Source organism: Mizuhopecten yessoensis, unplaced genomic scaffold (assembly GCF_002113885.1).
Source record: "Mizuhopecten yessoensis strain PY_sf001 unplaced genomic scaffold, ASM211388v2 scaffold917, whole genome shotgun sequence".
NCBI lineage: Eukaryota > Metazoa > Mollusca > Bivalvia > Pectinida > Pectinidae > Mizuhopecten > Mizuhopecten yessoensis.
Window position 1 is genome coordinate 257096 of NW_018403786.1, and position 25843 is coordinate 282938.

General features: G+C 38.7%; 2 protein-coding genes across 2 annotated transcripts in view; one reads left to right on the forward strand and one right to left on the reverse strand.

The window, feature by feature from the left end:
- Positions 1-4747: 4747 nt before the first annotated feature.
- Positions 4748-8272, reverse strand: LOC110454544. The gene is made up of 3 exons (XM_021504106.1): positions 8073-8272; positions 6919-7162; positions 4748-6479 (listed from the first exon to the last, which is right to left on the reverse strand). Exons 2-3 carry the CDS (start codon positions 7109-7111, stop codon positions 5068-5070), a joined length of 1605 nt encoding a protein of 534 aa, XP_021359781.1. The 5' UTR covers positions 7112-7162; positions 8073-8272; the 3' UTR covers positions 4748-5067.
- A 4435-nt stretch (positions 8273-12707) lies between these two features.
- Positions 12708-25843, forward strand: part of LOC110454548 (sarcospan-like) — a 34318-nt gene continuing 21182 nt past the window's right edge. Inside the window, exon 1 of the mRNA XM_021504120.1 lies at positions 12708-15233. Within this exon, the coding sequence (XP_021359795.1) occupies positions 14802-15233 (432 nt within the window). The 5' untranslated portion in view covers positions 12708-14801. The remainder of the gene's footprint in view (positions 15234-25843) is intronic.

Consider the following 25843-nt stretch of genomic DNA (forward strand, 5'->3'; position numbering starts at 1 on the left):
AATTGTAAGTACATTCTTCCTGCTAACTCCGAACCTGGACAAAGAACATGACTTAAAAATAAGTAGGTATAATCTCATTAAAATGGCGTAACTACTTAATACTACTTCCGTATCAATGGCGAGATTACCTACCGTGAAATCTATAATGTACAGCGAAAATCACCGAACTTTTTACAGAGCATTATAAGTTCGATTTAAGTCAGTTAATGAATTGTTATGTTGATTTATAGAAAGTAGATTTATAATTTCACACAGGGACCCGAAGAAAACCCAGGATATCTGTTTTAGACCTTTTCTGCTATGTATAGGGAGTAATATTTGAAACGTCTAATATTATACATCAGGATAGTTCTAAACATATATTCTATATTTGTTTCTCGGGTCCCTGTCTGTGGTATGGCACAGTAAATGCAATACGTTTCAAGCTAAGTGTTTGTATCAATATAATTACCTTCATTTTTTTACAGCAATACCTTAAAGACTGTTATTTAAAATGCGGTAATTGCAGTAAATATATCTGGCGCGACTGGCTGGTTCTATTGTTAGCATGCAAGAGATTACAGACAAGGGAGATATAATTCGACGTGGAACATCGGAACGAGCAAGACCGACATTCGAACTTCTCTCTGTATGAGTTAATATACGTCTTTTTTTAAACATTTGTTATATGCGCAATAATGCAACCCCGTAAGTGAGCCTCTCACCGTTATCATAAGAACGTATCATGGCATTGTCGGAAGCTTGTGCGGCGCAGTTGATGGAGCCGGGGTTCGATTCTCCGATCGGTCATGTAATAATATAGGTCACCTGTCGGATCACTTAGGTTTTCTCCATGCAGGTAACCCGGTTTCTCCCCACATCAAGGCCGTCTGCGAGCTTCCATCCGGTAAACAACAGTAATTATTATGAACTTGTTTCATTATTAATTAAGCCCTCGTGCCCAAAAGGCAGATGAGTTCAAGTTCAAGTTCTTTATTTGCCGAAGTTTTACAACTTATGGCATTTACAGATAAGACAAAGACACTCACAAGGACACACTCACACTGACTCGTACACATCATCCTCATCATCAAGAACACTCACACTAACTGGCACACAAATGTTATTATGCCCTGGCGCGGTGTCTCTCATTCGTCTATCCGCCGTCCGTTAACTTTTACTTTAAAAGATTCTTCAAATGAACGGAAAGACCTAAAGTCATGATATTTGGCTGGTAGATCACTTGGAAAAAGCCGAACAAAATTGTGAATACAAATTACATAAACCTACATTCAAGGTCACCGAGGGCTTGACTCAAATATGTAAAAAAAAAATGTAAACGACTTCTTCTGAAGAAACGAAAAGTCATAATATCAGGACGGTTGCTTACTGGGAAAGAGCCTAACAAAACTTTCAGATCACAGAGGTCAAATATGTCAAAACTTCAAATGACTTCTTATGAAGAAGCGAAAGGCCTAGAGTCATGGTATCAGGCTATTAGCTTCCAGGAATATAGACCTACAAAGAGTTCAAATATAAATGAATTTGACCCATATTCAAGGTCACAGGGGTCAACTATGTCCAAAACTTTAAAGAACTTCTTCTGAAGAACTGAAAAGCCTAAAGTCATGGTGTTGGGATGGTAATTTCCTTGAATATCCTTGAATGGAGCCAAAAGAGTTTGCGAATAAAAATGACATTCTGGCGAGTTTCTACTGTGGTCGCGATACATTTACTTCCATAACCAGAGAATATGGATATCTGTAGGACGAATATGTGTTTTGGACGTAAGTTCAAATATCGCGTATGTCCGGAATGGTCATATAAGGACCGACTGTCAGTAACCCGGGAGGAACGTCAAGACAATGTGAATGATCAAAATATGGTCAGTTGAATTATGCAAGGACCAATGGTAAAGCCTGGAAGATTTTGAAGACAGTAGACATAGCTAAACAGATCAGGAGGTGAGCAATGCGGAAACTGGCGGAGACCAAAGAGAGCACTCGACTTTCGACCAATCATCACCCTCGGTACTCCAGGGGTTACGCTCACTTTCACTCTCTGCACCCTGGAATATGTCATAGCAAAATTAAATACATACAGTAAGCTATTTGATTGGTCTCGAGTAAAAAAAACCTGACCAATCGCTAGGCTGATACATGGCTTTCGAAGATTACAGAAGAGCGACACCAGCCTTCAAAGTCAGTCAATTTTACCGTTACGCAACTGCAAGATTCTTTTGATGTACATCATAGGATCTCAACTAATTATTTTGTCTCGTCCACAAGATGGCGCACATTGAGCCTTCACTTTTTCTATGACCTATTCCAGGGGTGCAGAGAGCGAAAGTAATGGTTTTTAAAGAAACAGACCTAATTTGCGTAGAAACGGCCTCAGATTGCAGTTCATCTGCAACTTGAAACTGCTATTGAAACATGCGTTTCGTTCATTGATTTAACCCCTTCACTTTATTAAGCTTTACACAGAGGACGAATTTCGTTTAAATGTTATAACATTAAATTGTCCTGATTTAGTGTTTGCTCAGATTAACATTTCAACTGAACACCAAAGACCTTGTTAGTGCCACACTTTCTTATCTTCCATATGCATGTTTAGGGCCGTATTGACTCATACATATAACAGGGGAAATATTGATGTTCTCCATTAGGTCCCCGCCTTTCTCCAGCTGTTTACTTGCAGGAATGCAATCTTTTCTCTAGGAGGTGTTCTTTACGCTCCTCAAGCATTTCCTGGCGAGTAGAATTTGGCGTGATTTTCATTTTCGATCTTTTCTTTAATGTTCCCTATGCGTTTTGTTTCACGCATGAGAAGTTGTTTTCATTCCCCTAAGGTTGGTCCCGACTCAAAGCCCGAGCAGTCGGTGTCTCCCGACAGTTTCCGTGTGTCCGAGTGAAATGCAGGCAAACTCTATTGCTCGGAGCGATCAATGTCATTTCCTGAGCCCATGACTTATTTCTTCAATCAAATGCGTCACTTAACAAGTTTATCAAAATGTTTGTGTTATATATTTTCTTTTTTACAACTTGCTAAATAATGTAGCTAGCCTTATCCAATCACCTGCTCTCTGGATTGGAACATGTGATATTTTGTTTGAATTTATTAACATATTACGAATTATAGCTGTTCTTAACAAAATTATGATATTACGTCTATATATTTAAGATGATTGATCTCTGCTATGTAACTATATGTTTTATACTGTGTAACTATATACTTGTACGATGTAATTGTGTTACACGACACTATGATAAACAAAATTGACTTGACTTGATTTGACCTTATCTGTCGATGTTCGATAAATTACTTACAGACGACTTATCTTTCAAAAATCGAAGTGATCTTGTGTCTTGGAGTTTTGTAGCGATTAATCTTCTTATTGCTAATTAGTATAGAGGCACGGTTCATAATATACACACTTTATTGATTTGATTTTTTTTTAAACTAATCAGTACTTCTCTTAATTTTGAAATTCATAAATTTAAGCACCCTCACTTTTGGCCCTAGTATTACCGGTGCACGAGTCACAGGAGGACGAAATAACTATCTTTCTTTCTTTCGCTGTGGTCTTTTGGCTTTTGGAAAATGTCTCGATTGTATTTCGTTTACTATTTAATAATGTATGATGCATCGTAATTCATTGTATCTATTACCAATTCTTTTAAGGGGGCGATCACCTGTGGGTTTTACGTTGTTAGTGGGGATATTCGTTTGATTAAGGTAGTAAAAAACTAAACAGTTGGAAAGATGCCGCTGGAGCATTTTATTTTTTTTAGATCAAATGACTAATAAACGCAAACTATTGTTACCCGTTTTAGTCCGTCTTCTTATAATTATAGTTTGCTTTCATCTTGTTCCTTATGATGTTCTAACCAAGTCTCTTAGTGGGTACCAACCTGCTTTCCGATTAGCCGAGATAATTTCGTCTTCTTCTTAATAGCAGTAATAGCAGCTGCAGCGATGTACTTCATGGTATAAATGCTCGTTCTAACTATTCAAGATTGTCGCCATGACGTCAGATCGTTCGAAACATTTTCAACATCTTCTCAAAAACGGGTGCAGGGATTGACTCCAAAATTCGCAAACATATTCTACGAGATCACGGTAAGAGTTACGTTGAATGGACGGTATGGACTCTAAATGGCTGCAGCGATCGACTCTATGTACATGTATGATTAGCGGAGACATTTTCGACTTCACATGAGCTCCTTATGAGGTCAAGCCTGAGTGAAAATAATTGGTCGGGTGGCGCAGTAGATTGCGCACTTGCTTTTTACCAAGACGGCCGGGGGTCGATTCCCCGATCGGACGTGAAAAGGTATAGGTTCACCTGCCCTGCCCGACCACGTGGGTTTTCTCTCGGTACTCCGGTTTACTCCCACATTAAGATCCCCCGCGCGCTAACAAGAGTGAATAACATAAGTTGAAATAACTTGTGTAAAACAAATATAGTTTAGAAGTGAAATTTCTTGATGGACGTCCTGGTCTAAGAATTTTCGAGACATTTCGGACTACTTCCACAGAATATTTACAGTGGTTGACTTAAAATTTCGTGCATCTGTTCCGGTAGCGTAAAGCGTTAAAGCCAATAAAATTCATGGGAGCGTTAAGGTAGTAGGCCACTTGTTTACCTTAGTGCAAACAATGTAAAACATGTAAACAAACAAATAATTTGTATTTATAAACGACCCGTATCTGATTTTATAGGTAGTTTGATGTTTGTTTAAAAAAGGAAGCATGAGAAGTTATATACAAAACCAAACTTTTTAATCAACTTAAATAGTATAACAATAGTACTGTAACATTGTATACACATTCTTTACATATCACAGAAACTTGTTCTCTTACTGAAAATAAACATCTTTCCACAAACATGTTGTGATGTACCTTTCTCTGATCGGAATATAAATAAAATTTTAAGAGTTACCTTTAGCGTCTTAATCAATGATACCAAATTAAATGATTTATTCTCTTATCTTTTCCATTTATTTTCGTTGCCAATATTGTACACCTATGTAAGACATGGTTCATTTTGGCCCTAATTCAATTATCAGTTGAAACAAAAATCCTTCACCAATCAATTGATAATGGTGACAGGTAGAAACCGTCGTCCTGACGACCAAATCCCATTTCACACAGATGGATATTGTCCACTGCCTGTGTCCCGAAGTCCACTTCAGCTTGACTGGAGTAAAGCCAAGGCGATATGTACTTTTTACCAGTTGCCCTGGCAACAGGACGGGTGATTTTCATCACTGTCATGTGAGGAACAAAGTCATGGTTATCACGAATCTCGATACCTTCTTCTTTCAAACATAGCTTTAAATGTTCAACGAACTGGTAGAATTCTGGCGGACATTCCACCTTTGCGTAAAGGACGCGATTGAAGAATTGTTCGACACCCTTCATAACAATGGGTTTATCTTTTGGGACTAATGTCTCAAGCTCGGGTTTGATCTTGTTTAATGCTCGTACAGCATTTGCGACCTGTTCCAGCGTGTCCAGCCCGAGGGTACACAGCGTGATGTGGAGGGCCCTCGGTGGGATACAACACTCGCTGTACTGTGGTTCGTGTTCTAAGATGATATTCTGGATATCCTCCGCGGTATTTCTGATATCTTCACTCGAAATTCTCAATGCTAAAAAGTGATTTGGTCTCATTTTGTCCCGCCAATATTTGTCAATTCCTCCATCATCATCCGACATAGGCTCTTCGTCAAAATTGGAGCCAACGGCTGGCTGTGAAGTGGCGCCAAGAGAAACAGTAATACCATCATCACTGTCACTGTCATTGTCATCATCGTCATCACCATTTTCTTCATCTTCATTCTCATCTTCCATTCTTTCCATCTCTTTTTTCTCATCCTCTTTTCTACACTGTTCAATGACATCATACACTGTAAGTTTACTTCCCAACGATCCAAAGACATTGTCCAGTCTTGCATTCTTATCCCAGATTATTATGTCCCGGTATTTGAAATACTGAATCCTGTGTTTAGGGATAGCTAGTACAGTGTAGTCCACGGTGGCAATGTCTTCCCAGCTGAAGGAAGTGAAGTATTTTTCCTGAATTCCTTTGAACCTATCGATGTACCCTACAATGAACTCGTCCTGTGGCAGCTGTCCGTCCCATTGTATGCGTTTAATCACATCTTCAGCTGTTTTCATCGCTGCTTTCTTCACATTTTCTGTTTCATTTTCCTCTATTTGTTCCTTTCGTTTCTTCCGTTTTTGCTTGTCCCCTTTTGCTTTATTGTCATATTTGTTTGATTTCTTTGCTTGGTTTTCTTGACTCCTCTCTTTCAAAACGATCTCTTGGCCCCTCAGCCAAGTCTCGGCCTCAGCAGCAAGAGCCAGCATAATCCCCGCCCCCTTCAGCTGTTCCGCCATCTCCTGAAGGTGACTCTGTAGGTTGGCTATCTCTTCCTCCTTCAGAAGAGCGGATTTGATCAAAATCCCTGGTGCATCTTTAGGATAGCTTGCTGAAAAATATAGAACAGGGTCTTTTAATAAATAGTTGAATGAGATACACATATCAGCCGTTTCCTGAGATTACAGCGCATGTAAATGTAGGTATATTGTACTTTCATATTGTATATAAAGGGAGGTAATCAAAAATTGTTTTTGAGGAGTCGCTGACTTTATTTTCGTTATGAATTTTCCGGAAGGTTTGATTCTTTCAAACGCACCAAACTTATTATTACATATTTATTATATTAACAGGGTTAAGGTACAAACTAATTTAACAAAAAATCAATCCTTCATAAAAACATATTTTTATACAATTGTATCTAGTGTACAAACTAGGAACGTGACCTAAATTTAGTATGATTTTAATAGTCTCGAAGTATGGGATTAATAAGGTACGTTCCGTATATGGTATATAGTCAGTGTTTGCATGAATACTAATATGAAGCTGACCTGTCAGTTGGAATTTGATGACCAGCTCCTTGTCCTTTGGGACCAGAGTCACAATATGCCTGTGGTCACCTACATTGGTCAGCACGCGACACTGCCCAACGAAGCTCTGTTTTACCGTGTCGATTTCGGACAGCTGGACATCAACGTTTACCTCCGATGTCTGGGAGGTCTCAACACTTTCGGTGGCCGCCATTCTCTTGTATGTTTCCAAACAACACTCAACGGAATTATAATCCAGGATCACCTGTAAATATGTTAAATATTAAAAACGAATAGTCCTAACATAAACAGGGGTATCGTTATAAATAGTATGTTCTCTCAGAGACGTATATAACGTTATATACGTCTCTGGTTCTCTTAATTCATTTTCGTATGTATGTACTACGGTGTGCATACACAGGTACACTGTGATGTTCTATTATTTATTTTTGATGCATACATCTTTAATGAACTTTAACTATAACAATGAGAAAATTAACGCACTGACTTAAATATATTCAATTCAGTTTTGATTTTAATGTTAGGCAAAAACAAATAAACAAACATATAAAGAAACTTCAAATTTAGGTTTAAACTTTAACAGAAGCCAGCCGCACTCTCCTCTGTTCAAGTGAATGTTTTATGTATAGGCCATCCTCGATATCCAGGGGTTACGCTCACCTTCGCTCTCTGTAGAGAGAGGAGGATGTGTATAGGCAAAAGTCAAGCGTAAGTTGAATATTGACAGTAAAGATAATAAAAAAATCTATATTAGTGCGTTTTGATTTGTTTTCTCATTGCGAAAGGTACCTGTGACGCGTTGAATACTTTCATATGTAATAAGTATATCGGATTCAATCATATCTGTATAACGGGTACTTTGAATAGATTCAAACGAGTACAAGACCTTGGATATGCAGTGTCAAGAGAGATAACTCTTACGACCTTAACATACATGTCTATTGGGTTTACATTAGTTACTACGACTGTACGAACATTTATTGTTCCCCACCTCCAGTAATCCACAAACAGGAGGAAAAACTGACCGATAATGTGTGTTATAATGACCACGATAAACCTGACAGTCTAAGACAGTCAGAATAAAACAGTACCTTTACAAGTAAATACATGTCTCGTGATGTCGTGATCAGGTGACGGGCGGTTTGTTTATTTACCTGAAAATGTCTCTAAGGTCGGCCTTTTTGGTACCCTAACCGGGTCTGTTCGGTCCCTTCTTGCCTCCTGCTCGTCTAACCCCTAACAATCCTGATGGTAACGTTTCTGTGACAATTCGGGAACGCCCCACGTTTATATAGCCGGGCTTTCCGTTTGTTGTGCAATGTCGGGGTGTTTCTTGTGACGGCATGTACAGAAATAGAATATATATAAATAGAAACTATACACACGTGTCTTCATCGACCAATGAAATAGCTAGCATTTTATACAGTTAAACGGAATCCCCATCATCTCAGTTATATTAAGGACTCACACAACTAAATCATTTACTATATATTATTACCAAACATTTTAGCTAATAACTTTAATATTTGAAGTTCAAAACTAGTGACAACTGTCTAGATTCATAAATACATACCTTGCAAAGGCTACAAAATGACTTTTTTGGTAGGTTTAGTGGCATATTGGAGTGTCACAGCGCCAAGAAGTTGACAACCGGAAGTTTACAAGCAAAACCGGTGACCCAAAACAGAAACGCCCCCAGACATTTTGCCCCTGTGCAAATCCGCACACAGACATGGAAATATATCAAAAGTATATATTTTTCAAAAGTTAAATACCTGAACATTTCATTTATCTAAAAATCTGTCATCAGTTCCTTATTAAACTCCTTCAGTGGCCCAGTAATTAGCCGGAACTTATTTCAAATAGGAACTACAAACGTATGAAACACTTGCTGATTGGCTGATTTAGTTGTGTGAGTCCTTAAATGCACGTTTTCATTTCCGATTTCTCAATTAAATTATATGTTTTTGATATTATCAATATGTAGTATTGTCACTGGGACAATACTAACACAGAAACACAATCGGCCATGGGTAATTTTTTTTTTTTTTACTTTTTACAGTCTCTGACAATAATCATATGTGGCCAGAGACGTATAGAAAATATATTATACGTCTCTTTGCGAAACGAGCCTGGGATTTTACTTTTATTATTTATAGCTAGAGTCAAGTGCCTGTGCTTAGTCTCAGTTTGTAATATTCACATGAATGTGTTACATTTAGCTTTGCAGGAAACGTGTTTTGAATTATGACCACGTTTTTAGGTGTGATATTGTGCACGTGGCCACAGGGTCACGGCATGATCATGTGTCTGGGTGGACTAAAAAAAGTAGGCTCAGCGGCAAACAGTGGCACCTGTATAATTACACGTAAATATTTACATCAAAGTCCGAGGATAGATGAGAGTGCCCGAGAGGTATCTCTCATACAGCAATTCATTTATGTTTTATTTTGCATGTAGTATAGGCATATTATACTACACACACACAAACTATAGTTTTACCGTCACAATGTGACCGCCCCTAGGTAGATGCGCATACTTACTGTATGTAGATCGCTTTTGATATGTGTGTCTGTGTCTAATTACAAAGTAACAAGCTAGAGCTCCCTCCAAGGCTAGCTTATGTACTGCAAATCAACAGCATGCTGTGCATTTAACTGCATGGTCGACTGTTGAAGATAAAAGACGTGATAAGTAACCAGAATGAATTAGGAGATATATGTGAGTTTTTGTTTAATAATTAGCGACCAAAATATCGGTCTAGAGTCTGGGGTTTTGTATTTGTATTTTTTTTGTTTGTATTTTTTGTAAAAAAAAATGGGGGTGGGGGTGGGAGTGGGGGGTGCGGAGTGGAGGGTCATGGGAATAAAAGCGATTTTTGGCTTCACAGTCTTTAGCAAAGCAGCAGATTGAGATCCAGATACTAATTTCAAAGCCACATTAGTTTTAAGTTCAATACTTTATCCAATTATGTTACTATTGATGAATTAGTCTCACGGGTAAAATACATCTTAGATCATCATAGAGCGAATTATCTCCCTTTGTTACTCACCCTTGTCAGAAAATTTAGATATATAGGGATTTTATGATGATTCTGTACGATGTAAACAGAATACAAGAATAAAATCGGTGCTATTGTCATTTGTCATTGTCATCTTTCACATGCTTTTGATAATAAATCATGAAAACCAAGCAGAAAATGTAAGAAATAATCACACACAAACAGCTAATACAAGGTCTTGTCGCCCAATGTATATTGGTCTGGTAACAACTTTAAATTAAGGTTATTTTCAGTAAGGTTATGAAAGTAAAGTGATAAGGCCAGGGTCCGTTTTCATGAAACCGTTCTCATAACCAAACTCAAATTCTGTACTCAAGTCCAAATTCCTGTTCTGGTGATAAATTAATAACACTCCACATTTTCTCAATGTTTTGGAAGAATTTTGGTGAGACTGAAAGCCGGTTACCGTTTTCAATATTTATATTTAACTTTTCGGATGTGTCGCATGATATAAGCGAGTTGTAGGAATGTTGGTTTGAGCCAAACTTGAGGGATCGGTATTGACGAGGATGGAGCTAATTGTTTTATATGTCTCTCATGTCTGTTCCAATGGAGATTATAACAGAAGAAAAGAAATGCTGTAATCAAATGTGCTTATCCTTATGGAGGTCTTAATAGCAGAATAGACTTGCTGTAGGTTCCCGGGTTCGAACCTCTGTCTGGCAGTGCATTTTCCCTCACCTGTTACAGTGGGTCCTATGACCAACCCTTGTTTCAAGCATATGGTGTATGCTTGACAAGGGGATACCCGAACATGGGTTGTAAATAGCTGTGTCTTCGGGGCGAAGACTTAGAAAAAGGAGGGAGGAATGTAGCGGAACCGGACTAGGTCGATCGTCGGCTACCAAATGGCTCAATTGTTAGAGCGTCCGTCTAGAGTTCGGAGGGTACCGGGTTCAAACCCCGGTCTGGCAGTGCATTTTTCCTCACCTGTTACATATGTCCTTATGAATGTCTATCTAATAGCAGACTAGTCATGCAGTTATCTCTACTCATGTGTCTGTCCTTACGGAGTTCTTAATAGCATAGCTGTCGTGCTGATATCACGTACATTTCACTCCAGATTTTCGTTTTAGATTTCTAACACTCACCATATAAGGCCTATTTGAGTTGATATGCCTTGTCAATCATACAACAAATCAGTCGATAGATAGTGAGTGTACGTATAAATCGTCAACCGTATGGTGTACCCGAGTAGGTCCGGATTAGTTTAGGCTGTGTTGACATACCTCTACTGAGAGTATCTACTGAGAGTATCGGGGTATAAAAGAAACAGTTATCTTGTTTACCATGTGATATCACGTCATTATAGGGGAACAGTGTAAACTTTGATAATTCTGGCAATGTTATAGACTATCCTATCCAAATAAAACATCTGTAGACCAAAATTTCAGTATAAAAAATCTGCAATTTTTCTCGCAAGACTTCAAGTGTGATGAACTGGTTTTAAAACGTCAACTCAAATGGCACGGAAAATACAAACAAATCAGTAAATTCAAATTTTATTCAAATTTAAATGAAAGTTTGAAAGCATCACATTGTTAATTACTGTCGTTAATCCAATGATCATTCATTATGTTGTGGTTAATTAAGTGATTATACATTATGTTGCGGTTAATTAAGTGATTATACATTATGTTGCGGTTAATTAATTGATTATCCATTATGTTGCGGTTAATTAATTGATTATCCATTATATTGCGGTTAATTAAGTGATTATACATTATGTTGCGGTTAATTAAGTGATTTTCCATTATGTTGCGGTTAATTAAGTGATTATCCATTTTGTTGCTTTCGGATGATTCAGTGATCATCCATTATGTAGTACTTATAATTGATTTAGTGATAACATATGTTGCTCCCTTGCTTTGCATTACAATTTTCTCCAATGACCAACCCCACGATGAAAATACGCTCATCGGCGTGAAAAAACATGTTCATTCTTAATACATGTGATACATTTATCAAACATTTTTATTTAGTCATCGCCTTGTCATCGTCGTGACTCAAATTATAAATGAAATCAAGACATTTCAGTTTGTGATAGAAATATACAAGGACTCTGTTTACCACCGTCCTCGACACCCGTGGCATTATATAAATCACCACCATGTACTTCAGTAGACGCCTGCAATGTCCTAAAGATCAAAGAGGGTAGGTTGTCGTTTATAAGCATTATTCTGACTGTCCAGCCGAATTTTTTACGGACAAAGTGACAATAATGACCAGTATGAGCGCCAAACTGGGCAGTACCTGTACATTATACAGTTGTAGCTATCTTGGTAGGGGATGTGGGACAATCGTTTTATTCCCTCTTTGACAACTGGAGTGCTTCGTTCTGAAGTGCTCTCGAACGGCAAAAGTGTTTAGTTCTCCAATACTCTCCAAGGCCTCTTCGTTGAAGAAGGACGTAACACGCTTGTGTAGTTATAAGAAGTGCTTATATACACTTTAAAAAGAAACTTTGACATTCCATCGCCGCCCTCGAACAGCTCAGCTTAGTCTGGGAGCTGACCACTTTAGGTCATAACACGGACCAGGCAATTTTGCGGTCACCTCAATCCTGAAGTAATACCTTAGTAAACCTTTCGCCGTCAAGCTGTCGTAAAAATCATTATATTTTTCTTTTCATCGTGTGACGCCGGTATTTTCAGGTGTGACATTCTGCCTGTGCCGTATATCCTACCTGTATACTGTATGTATATAATCTAACACACACACTCGGCTACATAGGTATGATGTGGTGAGTAGCTTTGCTTGTTTTCCGGATTCTGGTGTCCGGTTTGTTTGTTTACCTTAGATTTTTGGTACCATTTCGTGGCCTGTGGGAGGGACAAGCGGTAGCAGAGGTACTATTTGAGAGAAGTTACAGGGAAAGTGAGATTGTGTTATCGGGAAATGTATCGGTGACCTGTGGCTGGTGAAGGGATAACTATACTTAGCTGTGTAGAACTTTAGTATACATTCTTCAACCTGCTGGCTCAAACGCATTACCATCGTATACATACGTATATAAACGCACGGCGACCCCCGGTCATGGACATTCTTCTCCTTCTACTGACAATGGAAGACACACGATTACATTGCTATGCGTGATTAAACACATGAGTACTGTGGAATACATTATTTAAAATTTAATCGTGAAAAAGGGATTTATTTCATTTGGAATTGACACCTGCCACAATTGAATTCGTGGATATATTTCACAACTTGTTCACTGAAGAAGAGGGTAAGTTTAAAATCGTCCGGTGCCAGTTGTTCTTGGTAAAAGAAAACCGTGACATGATCTGTAGAAATATTGACACTTCAATGTATCCTGTGATACACTAGGGTACCCTTACCGAAGTCTTAAATACCACAGGAAGTCTATCTTTTATCATATGCATGTGAACAGGGGAAGTTGTGCACGTTTATAAAAGGACTATCTGTATGGAGTTCTATAAAGTACGGTAATTGTGTGCGGAACTTAGACCACATGACTGCCATATGGACTAAACACTGTGTACATTAAAGACTGACATAAACTAAGACTGATATGGTAATTAGTGTATTTAGTAAGGCGAGTATATTCTGTATATCATTATCGGGAACGTTAATTACTTATACTACAATACAGGGAGGTATACGTCACTGCGCATGGAGCCGCAACTAATGGCACATGGCGGACACGGATGCTGTATGATTACAATAGCCAGGAATGTCGGATTTCTCAAAACATTGCATCTACGCCTCGTCACATTACGTACTGTAGGAGAAAACTTTGCACTGGTGAAACGTAATAAGCACAATGTCTTATAGTCATCGGGTTTGATAGCAGGCGTACAGTTAAACAGAGAGCGTGTGTACCGGTGGTGGTAAGAATCTCGGGCACGTAGTCCTTCGTGGTTGTATACATCTGGCGCGACAAACGTCAACACGGAACAGATTATGCAGGATTGACATGTGTCAATGATTGTGAAAGATAGAATGTAAGGACGTGTCAATACGGAAAGTGTTTTTAAAGTTTATTTTTTAATTGATACATACAGAAATAACTTGTGAAACGGTGTTTTACATTCCGACACGTGTCGTAAGGGAGTTGTTTTGCATTGAAACACGTGTCATCAAGGAAGTGTTTTACATTTAGACACGTGTCATTGAGGAAGTGTTTTACATTCAGACACGTGTCATTGAGGAAGTGTTTTACATTCAGACAAGTGTCATTGAGGATTGAAACACGTGTCAGCAAGGAAGTGACTACATAACAACCAGGAATTGTTAACCGTTAGAAAACGATACACGGAAAGTGTTTAACGTTTCAAACAGGAAATGTTTAACCGGATACGTGTCATCTAGGTGTTAAACTGAAAGACACCTGTCAACAAGGCAGTGCTTAAGAGAAGGACTCGTGTAAACAGAAGTGTTAACAAGACAACGCGTGTTAACAAGGAAGTGTTTAAGTAAATTCTCGAGGATTAGGGTGTGTAATTACATATCCCGGGTTTAACCTTAACATGTTATTTTGGATGCAGTCTTGTTTAGAAAGACAAGTGTCAAATGACGCACACGTCTCCGGCTTGAAAGATACCTGTTAATCGTGTTTAATCCTTGTATTATTGTTCAACGTGTCGGAAAGAGCTTGTCCTATCTGGCATTTTATATGTTACCAATTTATTACTGATTTTACTATTGGAATCTCAGACAGAATAATACGTATCTAACCCATATTCACCTAAATGTCAATAGAACAGTGTCAATTGCTTTGACAAGTGTCAATTGGCCTCTAAAGAAGATTGATTATTGGACAAAACGTTTCAAGCACAAAACAAGGAACATCCCAAAGATGAAGAAATATTTTTGGCCATCAGCAACTTCGGTCGCCATGGATAACGGGCGACAAAGGGCACACTCTGCATCCTCGTTGAAATCCCTGAGTCTGTATGCGCCCGGACAGAAATGGTCCAACAGACAAGCCAGGAGTACCCCGGAACTCCGACTTTACATGCAGCAGTCCATGTTAAGTGGCCTCAATACAACTGTTCCACAAAGTCTTATCCCCCAGGACTTCAATTCCTGCCACAAACCCAGGAAAAAGCCCCGCCATGACCGACGGGCGAGTCGCGGGTTCTGTCGTGAATGCTGCACATTGAAACTTTTCCTCGTCATCCTCCAGTTGCTCATTGGGGCGACAATTTCAGGGGTGGCATTCTATCTGTATTTCTTCTCTACACAATCCTTGAAGATCAGAGAAACATCCTTCTGGGCTGGAATTCCGGTAAGTTCAGGGTCTATATCTTGTTAAACACGCAATCTTGGTCATCTGTTTCTTAAACGGGGCGAACGATTGATTAAGAAGTCAAAGGTTAATTTCGATAGCAAAGAGGTCTGTTAAAGAAATTCATACGGTAATTTGAACATGATCTGACGCACAGGGACCTGAACATTTTTAACAACTACCTTTGGACCCAAACTAAGGTGCTCAGAATAAATTGATACGTTTTAGGGGTGAAGTCCAACTTTTGGTAAAAGTGCAACCCCCAATGATCATACCGAAAGTTTGATCTAAAACCCCTAAAATGTGTACAATTACTTTGAACACTTTAGTTTAGGTCCAAAGATAGTTTTAACAAAGACTCAGGTCCCTGTGTTCCGACGCTATGACTATGAGATAAACGTATAGGCCTATCGATCTGTGATACCATGTGATTTATGACTGACACGAGATTTGCATCAATAATAAGTTTAAATACAACAGATTGCAAATACACATTATATACTACATGTATTTGCAATTCAGTAGGTAGGTTTATTATATATATATATATGTGTCTCCCCGTATGTATGACACGGATATCAATCACAGCACATATTTCAAATGGTTTTCCATAAATCAGGGTCACACGTCGAGATCTAGTATAGCTATCATCCCCTCTAACAAAAAGTCACACGTTAACATTACAACGTATATCTCCCTACTTGCTGTGGTGATGGTTGTTATTGTTGTATACGGCTGCTGAAGCTGGCTTATTGCTCATGGTATCAGTACAGAGCTGCGCGTGTCTGGTCTTGTAAATTGTCATTGCAAAAAACCCAGAAAGAATCAATTCGACGTGCGTTTTAATTAAAATAACTGCCACTTGCTTAACTGTAAGTTTTAGTCATAACGTATAGAGTTAAGAGATTACATGATACCCATCTCGTCTGCATCTTTTGTTTACCCCAGCCCCGGGGAATCCCCAGTAGCCGTTTGTTTGTTTGCTCCCTCCCCGAGAAGGTCTGGTTATTGCTGTATGAATGTCCACTATACCCGTCCCCTTGGCATCAATTGATTACCCCGCCCCTTGAATATCTAGCTATTCCCATGCTGTATATACCCTTCCCCTTGGCATCATTTGTTTGCCCAGCCCCTTGACTATCTAGTTATCCCCATGCTGTATATACCCGTCCCCTTGGCATCATTTGTTTGCCCAGCCCCTTAAATATCTAGTTATCTCCATGCTGTATATACCCGTCCCCTTGGCATCAATTGTTTGCCCCGCCCCTTAAATATCTAGTTATCCCCATGCTATGTGAATGTCCACCATACCCATCTCCTTGACACGATCGTTCGCCCCGTCCCTTGTGGAGGTCCAATTTAACAGATTTCATGACATCATTTTCTTGCCCCACCCCAGAAATATCCAGTTATCCTCATGCTGTATGAAGGTCCACTTCCATACATCCATCATTGTTTGCCTCACCCCCGGGAATATCAAGTTATTATTCTTATGCTGCATGACGGTCATCTACCAAACAATTCTCCTTGGCATCATTCGTTTGTCTCCACCCCGTCCGAAATATATCCCATGCTGTATCAGTGTTCACGTTTAGAGTGTTCCAATAGAATGAAATTTATGTAATGGCGATATTGTTTTTCCTCAACAACGATGTATCGATGGTAGTATTTTAAACTATTGTTCGTTAACAAACACCATCGTATGCTTGACTGTTGATACTTGTCATCATTTGTTAATTAACGAATATAACCTCCGTGTCAAGTTCACCAGGTTTCGGCATTACATCTGTAGTTCTCCAACATGTCTTCATATCAATTATACAAACAGCGACAAATATTGACGTATATCAAAAACACAGTTTAAAGTAAATCTAGTATCACAATCGTCGCAATAGTATCCTCCGGGTACTCCGGTTTCCTCCCACACTAAGACATCCGGGCCAACAAGAGTGATTTATATAAGTTGAAATAAATTGTTTCATATCTTTTGTAAAACAAATAAAGTTTATTATTATTAATAGTTAAGGTCCAAACCCTGGGAACATAGGTACAACACGGAAATTATTGATATTCCCACCCCGTAACCATAATTAGATATCGTGATACTTTAAGGTTAATTTTGTAACATATGTGCCCGATAGTCATCTCTTTCTGCGATATAAATCTTCTCGGCACCTTTTGTTAGCCCAACCCCGGGAAATATCAAGTGGCCCGTCAGGCTGTCAACCAAATTCCGTCATTTCGGGTGATACTTCCGGTTTCATCAGTTTCAATGGCTCAATTTTTTACCAAGGCGCACCATGCTTCTGCTACTATGTATATGAGTCACAGTTGTTGTGCAATGGGATTTTCTTGATGATGTCACAATTCAACAAATACCGTACTTTTTGAAACGCCTTTGCTAACTACAAAGAGGCCCACGTGTGTATTTCGGTGTACATCAACACGTGCTTGTCGTCTGACAATGTTTGACGCTGTTTGTGTCCTTTACATGAACCATAGCAACGGACGAACAGACAGACAACCACGACAACTGCTGTCTGCATATAGTCTGGTACCACATGGACAAATCTTCATCTGCTCCGGTGATAAATATTTTAGACCATGACTCCTGTACGTACTACTTGACTTAGATCTACAAAAGACATTGACGCATCGTTGCGCATGAAAAATGATAGTACCGGTATGTGAAATTCCACACGTGTCATACAACTAACAAACCTCTGTTTGAAGGTCACAGAGATGGGGCCCGATTGACCTTCGGGAAGTACAACTGTAATCGACGCGATCTTCACCGGAAATTACAACTTCCGAAAAACACATCCGGGCGGCATTTTTTATAGACCCTGTGTTGATGGTAGGATAATCTATCTTTTGCAATTCGCAGTACGCACCATTTATTTAGTACAACAAATGCACGTACCGTAAAATAATTATCAGATGGCCCCCTTATCTTTATAGAGCCGGAAATAGATTTTACTGTTTGACCAATGGCGGAGATAGACACGATTGCCATGGTCAAGCCAACGATCGAGTCCCTACTGCGTCGTACTACCTCTGGCCATTACGTCTGACGCATCTGCTGAAGACCTGACTAACGCTAACAAATCACCGCGATTCCCTTCTGTAGTAAATTAAATTAAGAGTTGAGATGAACATGATCAGTTACAAACCAGCTAATGCGCATATTTTAGTTTTCATGACCGTTTATTCCTTGTTGCTTTTTCATCGTATCGATGGCCTTTGAATACAGTTATGCATACTTCTTGATGCTATGCACAGGGACAAGATAATTTATTATAGTATGTATGTTTGGACCTATCCTAATAAATCATCAGGTCCGTGTGACTTTAGGTGGTGTTGTGGTACAGTTTTCCTATTATATTGTGTCCTGGTACAGTTTTCTGTTTCTGCGGTGCTAATAGCAGACATTTTCCAGGTTGCACTTTGCTAGCGTACAGTTTTCGTGAAAATGGCTTCTTCTAGACTGCAGCGATTCTGATCCTCTCTCAAACTGCAGTGATATGAACCTATCATGACAGGGGAATTTTATTTGTTAAAGTTTCGATTTTCTGGTATGACTTTTGCGATTATTTTTCCACGAATTAATCGAATATAATTTGCATTTGTATTATACTGAAGATCGGAGGAAAATTAAATAAAAAGATGAAATTATATATTAGCGAGATATTTTCACAGTACACATGTACACTGTGAACTCCCGTTGTGAGTTTGACCCACGTCCGAGTTGTACGTAGACAGGAGAATTGTAAGGCGGTACTGGAGGTAAAGATAATAAAGTGATAAACGGGTAATTACTCTGTCAGGTATATCGTAAACCAGTAATATAGATAGGAAGAGTAGCGGGGCGTGAAACACCCGTGACTGGACCCTTCGGTACCCAGCTAGGGATTTCACGGTTGGGTATGCAATGATAACACAATCAGCCTGAAGGGTACAGTACTTTGTAAAGTTACAGTTGACATCACTGTTTTAGGGGGAATAGTTTAACCGTGAAATGTTTCAATTATAGGCATGGATATTTTGACGTGTTAATATGAGTCTTGATCCTGGATAAGCCATTGAAACAAATATCATAGTATCTACATTATCGTAGTAAGTTAGAATTAGGTTTTAATCAGATCGTGAAAAACAATTATTTGTACTACGCCTCGGGAAATAGACCTGGTCTCGGGGAACTAGAAACTTCTATATCCCCAAATCCCATTCTTGACTGTCTTGTTATACCATTGAGTTATATTCCCACCACAAATTTTCTGTCGAACTCGTCTGCGTTTTTATCTGAAGATCATTTCCTTGTTGAGGTATGTCGCTACATGCTTTGCCTACCGCTTCCATTGATAGCTCGGTCAATTCTACGAGAAAGGTACGGAAATTATCGAGGGAGTTAGTCTGCACCCCCAAAAACTACATAGGAGTTAGCCTTCAAGGGTGTTTTAGCGTTCAGAAGAAAATCTGCTTTTTCCTGGTCATCTGGTAACAGATGATCTATTATTTCCCGGATTATCGCAAAACCTATCGAATATACAACCAATTTGATATATGTTTGTAATATTTTCACGTAATATGTACATGGATATCCTTATAACGTAGCTGTCTTTGTTAATCTTTGAGCATATGGATACGGTGCAGCGGGTCAGTTTTGAATCGAGATGAGGGGGTTCATAGTTTCTCGCCGAATATTTTTCTGATCGAAGGTGACAGGATACATGTCGGACTAGTCATCGAAACGTTACACATAAACTCTTCGCCGGTTGTTCTATATGAACCTTTATTTATCACATAATGTACTTTGTTATCCAGTAAATATACCCATGTCATATTTTTTTTTGCGTATTTACCCATGTAATATGACCTATCAGTTCTGTGAGTGGTTGTAAGTTTCAATTGTTTCAATTTCAACGTCACGCCTAGTACAAGTATATGACGTCACAGACTTACGCACTGGAGTCAAAATGGCGGCTTTTTACATTTCAAGGTTGCATGAAATTTGTCGTTTAACACGAATAAATACCACAAATCTTAATTATGTGATAAAAAGGATCTTACATTCTTTTTCAGTTCATCGTGGTTCATGTATCACTCGTCACGAATTTTTCATTTTAGCTCGCCAATGGCTGGCTAAATTGAAAAATTCTTAGACTCGTTTCATAAATCTCATATGAAATGGAAACTAATGTAAGATCCTATATATAATACACAGTATATGTAATGTTTTAGCTAACTATATAGTCTACAGTCGTGGTGAAACGACGTTTCGCTGATAATTTGAAATCATAAATAACAATGTAAACAGTGACAACGATATCTAATGAAATCTTCTCAATATAATTTATTTAAGCTGCTGCTCGAATAGATTTCTTACGATTTACACGATTGGAAAAGGGCCAATAAAGTCATTACCATGTTGAGGATTAATTTCTTAGCTAAACTGCTAACTACATTTAATGGCATAAGTCCTTTTCTATGTTATCTCTTCCCCTACTTTAATAGCCGACAATAGTTAATACAGGGATGCGTATTTTAGTTCAAAAGAAAATTTCCTACACCCAAGATAGATGATGATAAATCGAATTATGAGAATTCGAGTTCGGTATAATCTAAACCGACGACGGAGCAGATGTGTATCGGTTCTGTATCAGACGTGTCCATCTTCTCTCCTAATGTAAACAATAAATAGAGGAAAAGTAAGCATATAGCAAAAACGTTGAAGTTCTTCTTTAAGAAAATTTTGTTATTTTTACTTCAAGGACTAATAACAGAACGAACATTGAAGCATTAGTTGAAATTTATGTTATCCTATTCTCCAGTGCTTCCAATCCCTTTTTCTCTATCTAGATAATACCATCGGTAATTGTTCTTTTTCTCTAGAATACCATGTTTTATGCGTTATATTTTTTCCCCTGTTCAGTACTTTTCTAGCTGTCCACCTATACCCTTCTCTCTCTCCGTTCTTTGTCTCCTTTCTATCTGTCACATCTCTATCTGCATCTGTGTATGTTAGGTCTGCAGCGAGATGTTTCATTAAAGATTCACATATCAGATTGAATAACCTCGCAATTTAAGAGGCCAAGGTGAATGAATGATCGAATTTGGGAATAATAGAATGTCGAAATAATTAAGTTCAAATAGTTTAGCTTTGTGATAGACGAAGAATGATGAAAACTTTTGTGATCTATTAATTCTTATTGATATGCCACATTATTATTCAATGTACCCATATGTATAGTGGTCGGAAATAGGATTATGTCATTGTAACATATGGACGTTAATGAAGTGTGACGATATACAACAGCGTCAATATGAAAAAAAACCCGAAAATTACTTGTATTTTAGTTACACAGACGCATTTGCGAATCAACAATTTCCAGCCGGAAATAACCTTTATATCCTTTCATTGTAGAAACTTGCAATCGCTATAGAAAACTAAGAAGCAATTGTAACCACAATACCATGACATCAGGGACCAGACACAAACTTCCTCTATCCAACATCGCTGATTATCACTTTTTGTGCCCCACATTGTCGCACTAAGTTTATAAGAGACCAAACGCAGAGGAGAGCTTACGTACAGATTGAGTTACCGTGTGGGGTCCAGCATTACCTCTACGCTGACTCGGGCTCGCCTGCAATGTAAACTAGTTCAAAAACGACCGTTTTTTGTTAATAAAAAACCATGCACGGTTTCAATAACTTTATCCATATTTAAATAAAAAAAAACCAGATATTGCTCAACCAACCGTGCGCTACTTGGTAACAACCCCAGCCTGAATTTATTTACATAACTGGCCTTTGACGCCATGAGGGATTTTGTTACCTAAACAATTATGAGTGCATGCTCTGTAAACTACAAGGCTACCTATTCTTTCATAAACTAATAACTAGTATATAATGTGTAACAATTGGTAGCACGTGAATAATGCAGGGCTACGAGCAGACGACAATGGTTTTAATTAAGTAAATAAAACGACCGATTATTGACTTTTTGATGAATGATACTAAATACCACGACCTTTAGGAACTGTATCGTTTGTTTTGACATAAGGTAGCAGACGCATGGCTGACGAGTTGATGTATTATTAATTTCTAATTGACTGTTTTGCTGCTTAAACTGGGTCGCTTACCGCCACAATGTGACCTTAAACTCGCGTATAAATGTACACCGAATTCATCCCATGTCGCTTACGCGCATTGCCATATTTTAACCATTTTGAAGCCTGTTTCTGACAGCGAGACATTATCGGACTGTCAAAATATGTAAGTCTGGGGGAACAGCAAGCAAACCTAGGCCTCCCTTATGACCTATCTACAATCGTATACTGTGACCTTCACGTCAGGTCGAATGACCGTGTATGCAATCGTGCATTGTCACCTTCCTTCACGTGATATGGTACTGTTCACAATCGTACACTGTGACCTTGACCTCATCTCAAATTTGTATGCAGTCGTACATTGTCATCTTCTTCCACGTCAAATTATGCTTCACTCTGTCGTACACTGTGACCTTGACCTCAGGTTAAATGACCTTGTATACAATACTTGTTATCGCGACCATCCACCAGTTACTCCCCTTCGAAGAGTTCTTGCTGTAAAATGCACAAGTCTCGCGAGAGAATGCGAGGATACGGGGGCAAAACAATCTGCCATGTGTAAACAACCAACAAAAATAACTCACAAGAATAGAGGTCCTTATATGGAGCCCGACAAAGTTTGCGAAATAAACAGAATTTGACCTGGGTCACATGGGTCAAATATGTAAAAACCTTCAAACAACTACTTCTGAAATACCGAATGGTTTAGAGACATGAAAATTGGTACGTAGCTTCCATGGAATAAGCCGAACAAAGTTTGCGAATAAAAATGGCATTGACTTACTGTCAAGGTCACAGGGGTCAAATATGTCAAAACTTTCAAACGACTTATTTTGAAATACCCAAACGCCTTGTGACATCATATTTGGCTGGTGGCTTCCTTGGAGTTAGCCAAACAAAGTTTGCGAATAAAAATGATGTTGACCGACTTTCGAGGTCACAGGGGTCAAATATGTCAAAAACATCAAACGACTTCTTCTGACGAACTAAAAGGTATAGAAACTTCATATTTAGCTGATTGATTCCTTGGATGGAGCCCAACAAAGTTTGCGAATGAAAATGACCTTGACCTGCTTTCAAGGTAACAGAAGTCAGATATGTCTAACGCTTAGAACAAGTTCTTCTGAAGATCTGGACGGTATAGAACCTCAATGTTTTGCTGGTTATTTCCTGGGAAAGAGCCCAACAAAGTTTGCGAATGAAAATGACCTTGACCTACTTTCAAGGTCACAGGAGTCAGATATATCTAACACTTAGAACAACTTCTTCTGAAGAACTGGACGGTATAGAACCTTAATATTTGGCTGGTTATTTCCTGGGAAAGAGCCAAACAAAGTTTGCGAATGAAAATGACCTTGACTTACTTTCAAGGTCACATCGTTCAAATATGTCGAACGGTTCAAACTACTTCTGAAGAAGAATTAAAATTCATAAAATTATAATATTTGGCTGGTGACTTCCTGGGATATAGCTCACCAAAGTTTGCGAATGAAAATGACCTCAACCTACTTTAGAGGTCACAGAGGTCAACAACATTTTAAAGCATTTGTTCTCAAGAACTAAAAGGAATGGATTCGTAAGATTTGGCTGGTAGCATTTTGGAATAGAGCTATCCAATTTGAGAAGGAAAATGACATTAACCTACTTACAAGGTCACAGGGAAAATATGTCAAGCAACTTCTGAAGAAGAATAAAAAAGCATAGAATCTCATTTTGCTGGTTATTTCAACAGATGGAGCCAACAAAGTTTGCGAGGGAAATAATTTTAGTGCAATATAATATTTAATGAGAATATTTTGCTATGACTGCTTAAATATTCAGGTGAGCGATACAGGCCTTCTAGGGCCTCTTGTTCTTATTTGGAGTAGGTGATACCTTTTGACTTTAAAATATTACCCAATTCATTACGTTAAAGTTCGTGGAAATTCGTATCTGAATGTTTTGGCGCGGCCATGTTGTCCATTACCCCAGCGAGTACAGTTTAATCCCCTCCTATTTGAAGAGTTCCACTGGTCGCGATATCATCTATTGCACATTGTCACCTCCTCTCTCCTCATATGAAGTTAAACACAGTCGTATCATTTGACCTTTGCTTAACGTCAAATGACCTTGTACACAATCGTGTATTATGACCTTCACTAAACGCCAATCGACCCTGTACCATTCAATGTCTTTGAACTTGCCATATGAAGTCTGACTTATGTTGGTCGATAAATCTGGAGATGACATTAACCTTACAGTATGAGTATGGAGGACGTATTCGTCCCACGGAACTAAAGCTGGAATCAGTCAGTAAAAAACCACCCCAAAAAACTTATAAACAATGACGACGCGAGGCAATGAGAACATAAGAGGTCGGTTAGGGTGCCCCATCATATTCATCGTGTGTGTTCCCGATTCTGTGTTACAATATCACCGCCCCTGCAGACCCACTCGTCTCACGCCCAGTCTTTGTCCAAACTGTTGTTCTTTCTTGTCGAATTTGATGTTGATGCACGCAGTTTAGTACAGGATGAAAAGAAACAGATTGTTCCTTATTTTAAATAGGAATGGTTGTCGTGACTTTGAGAAACAATGATAAACCTAGTGTGTATCGAATGTTTTCTCGTCGTGCTGGCCAAACGACAATTAGCATGTACACCACTTTAAAAGAACAACTGAGGAAAAAGTACATGAAAACGTTCCGTTGCCAAGTTTACATTTGTCGAACTAAGGCAAGATCTACACCCTTCGCTAATTTTCGTAATATGCATTTACATAAAATGCCCGGACAAGCTTTCTGGGTACTTTGATGTGATCCTGTTTACTTGTAATGGCGGTAATTACTTGCGATACCTAATGAGAATTTGATAGTCACATGTATAATAGTAATTTGATGTCTGAACGATCCTGATGATGCTGTAAGTTTACACGTGCTCTGAACGTTACACTGGGAATAGCTCTCGTCATTAAATACGAGGCTTTCATTTCCAATCAATTCCAGTTAAATCATGGGTGAGAATTATGTGAATGATGATTTGATGAGAAAAGCAATGATGGAAAAAGCATTCAACGAAAATGTTGGATTTTCTGTCCGAATACTTGCTGTTGTCAAATGAGACATAAGGAACAGAAGGCGATCTAAACTGGTTCTCTTCTAGAATAGTATGATTTTTATCATTTTGTTATCCAGAGTTACGAACTAGGGGAGATACATTAGTAGAAGAATGTTGCTGGACACTACTTATGGGCTCGTTACCATCCTAGGGGCGATTGCATGGAATACCCAGACCTCGAATGTTCGAGAATTAGTGCTGACCGCCCCATTCTAGGGGCGTTTGTTGGAAGACCTAGATCTCCGAGGTATGTCCGAGTATAAGCGCTTGCCACTCTTTTGGTTTGGTGCTGCCGACAGAGATGATAATATAGTATGCTCTAGAACTGGCCTCCGTTTCGTTTGGTTTTTACGAGTTATACATGTATTGCGTTTTCATGCCGATGTTTTTATTATATATATAT

Bases quoted from the DNA above. Each gene is read 5' to 3' on its own strand.
- LOC110454544 (XM_021504106.1), bottom strand. From the start codon at position 7,111: ATGGCGGCCACCGAAAGTGTTGAGACCTCCCAGACATCGGAGGTAAAC. The intron at 6,480-6,918 runs GTCAGCTTCATA...TATATTTTTCAG, and splicing joins CATCAAATTCCAACTGACAG to CAAGCTATCCTAAAGATGCA.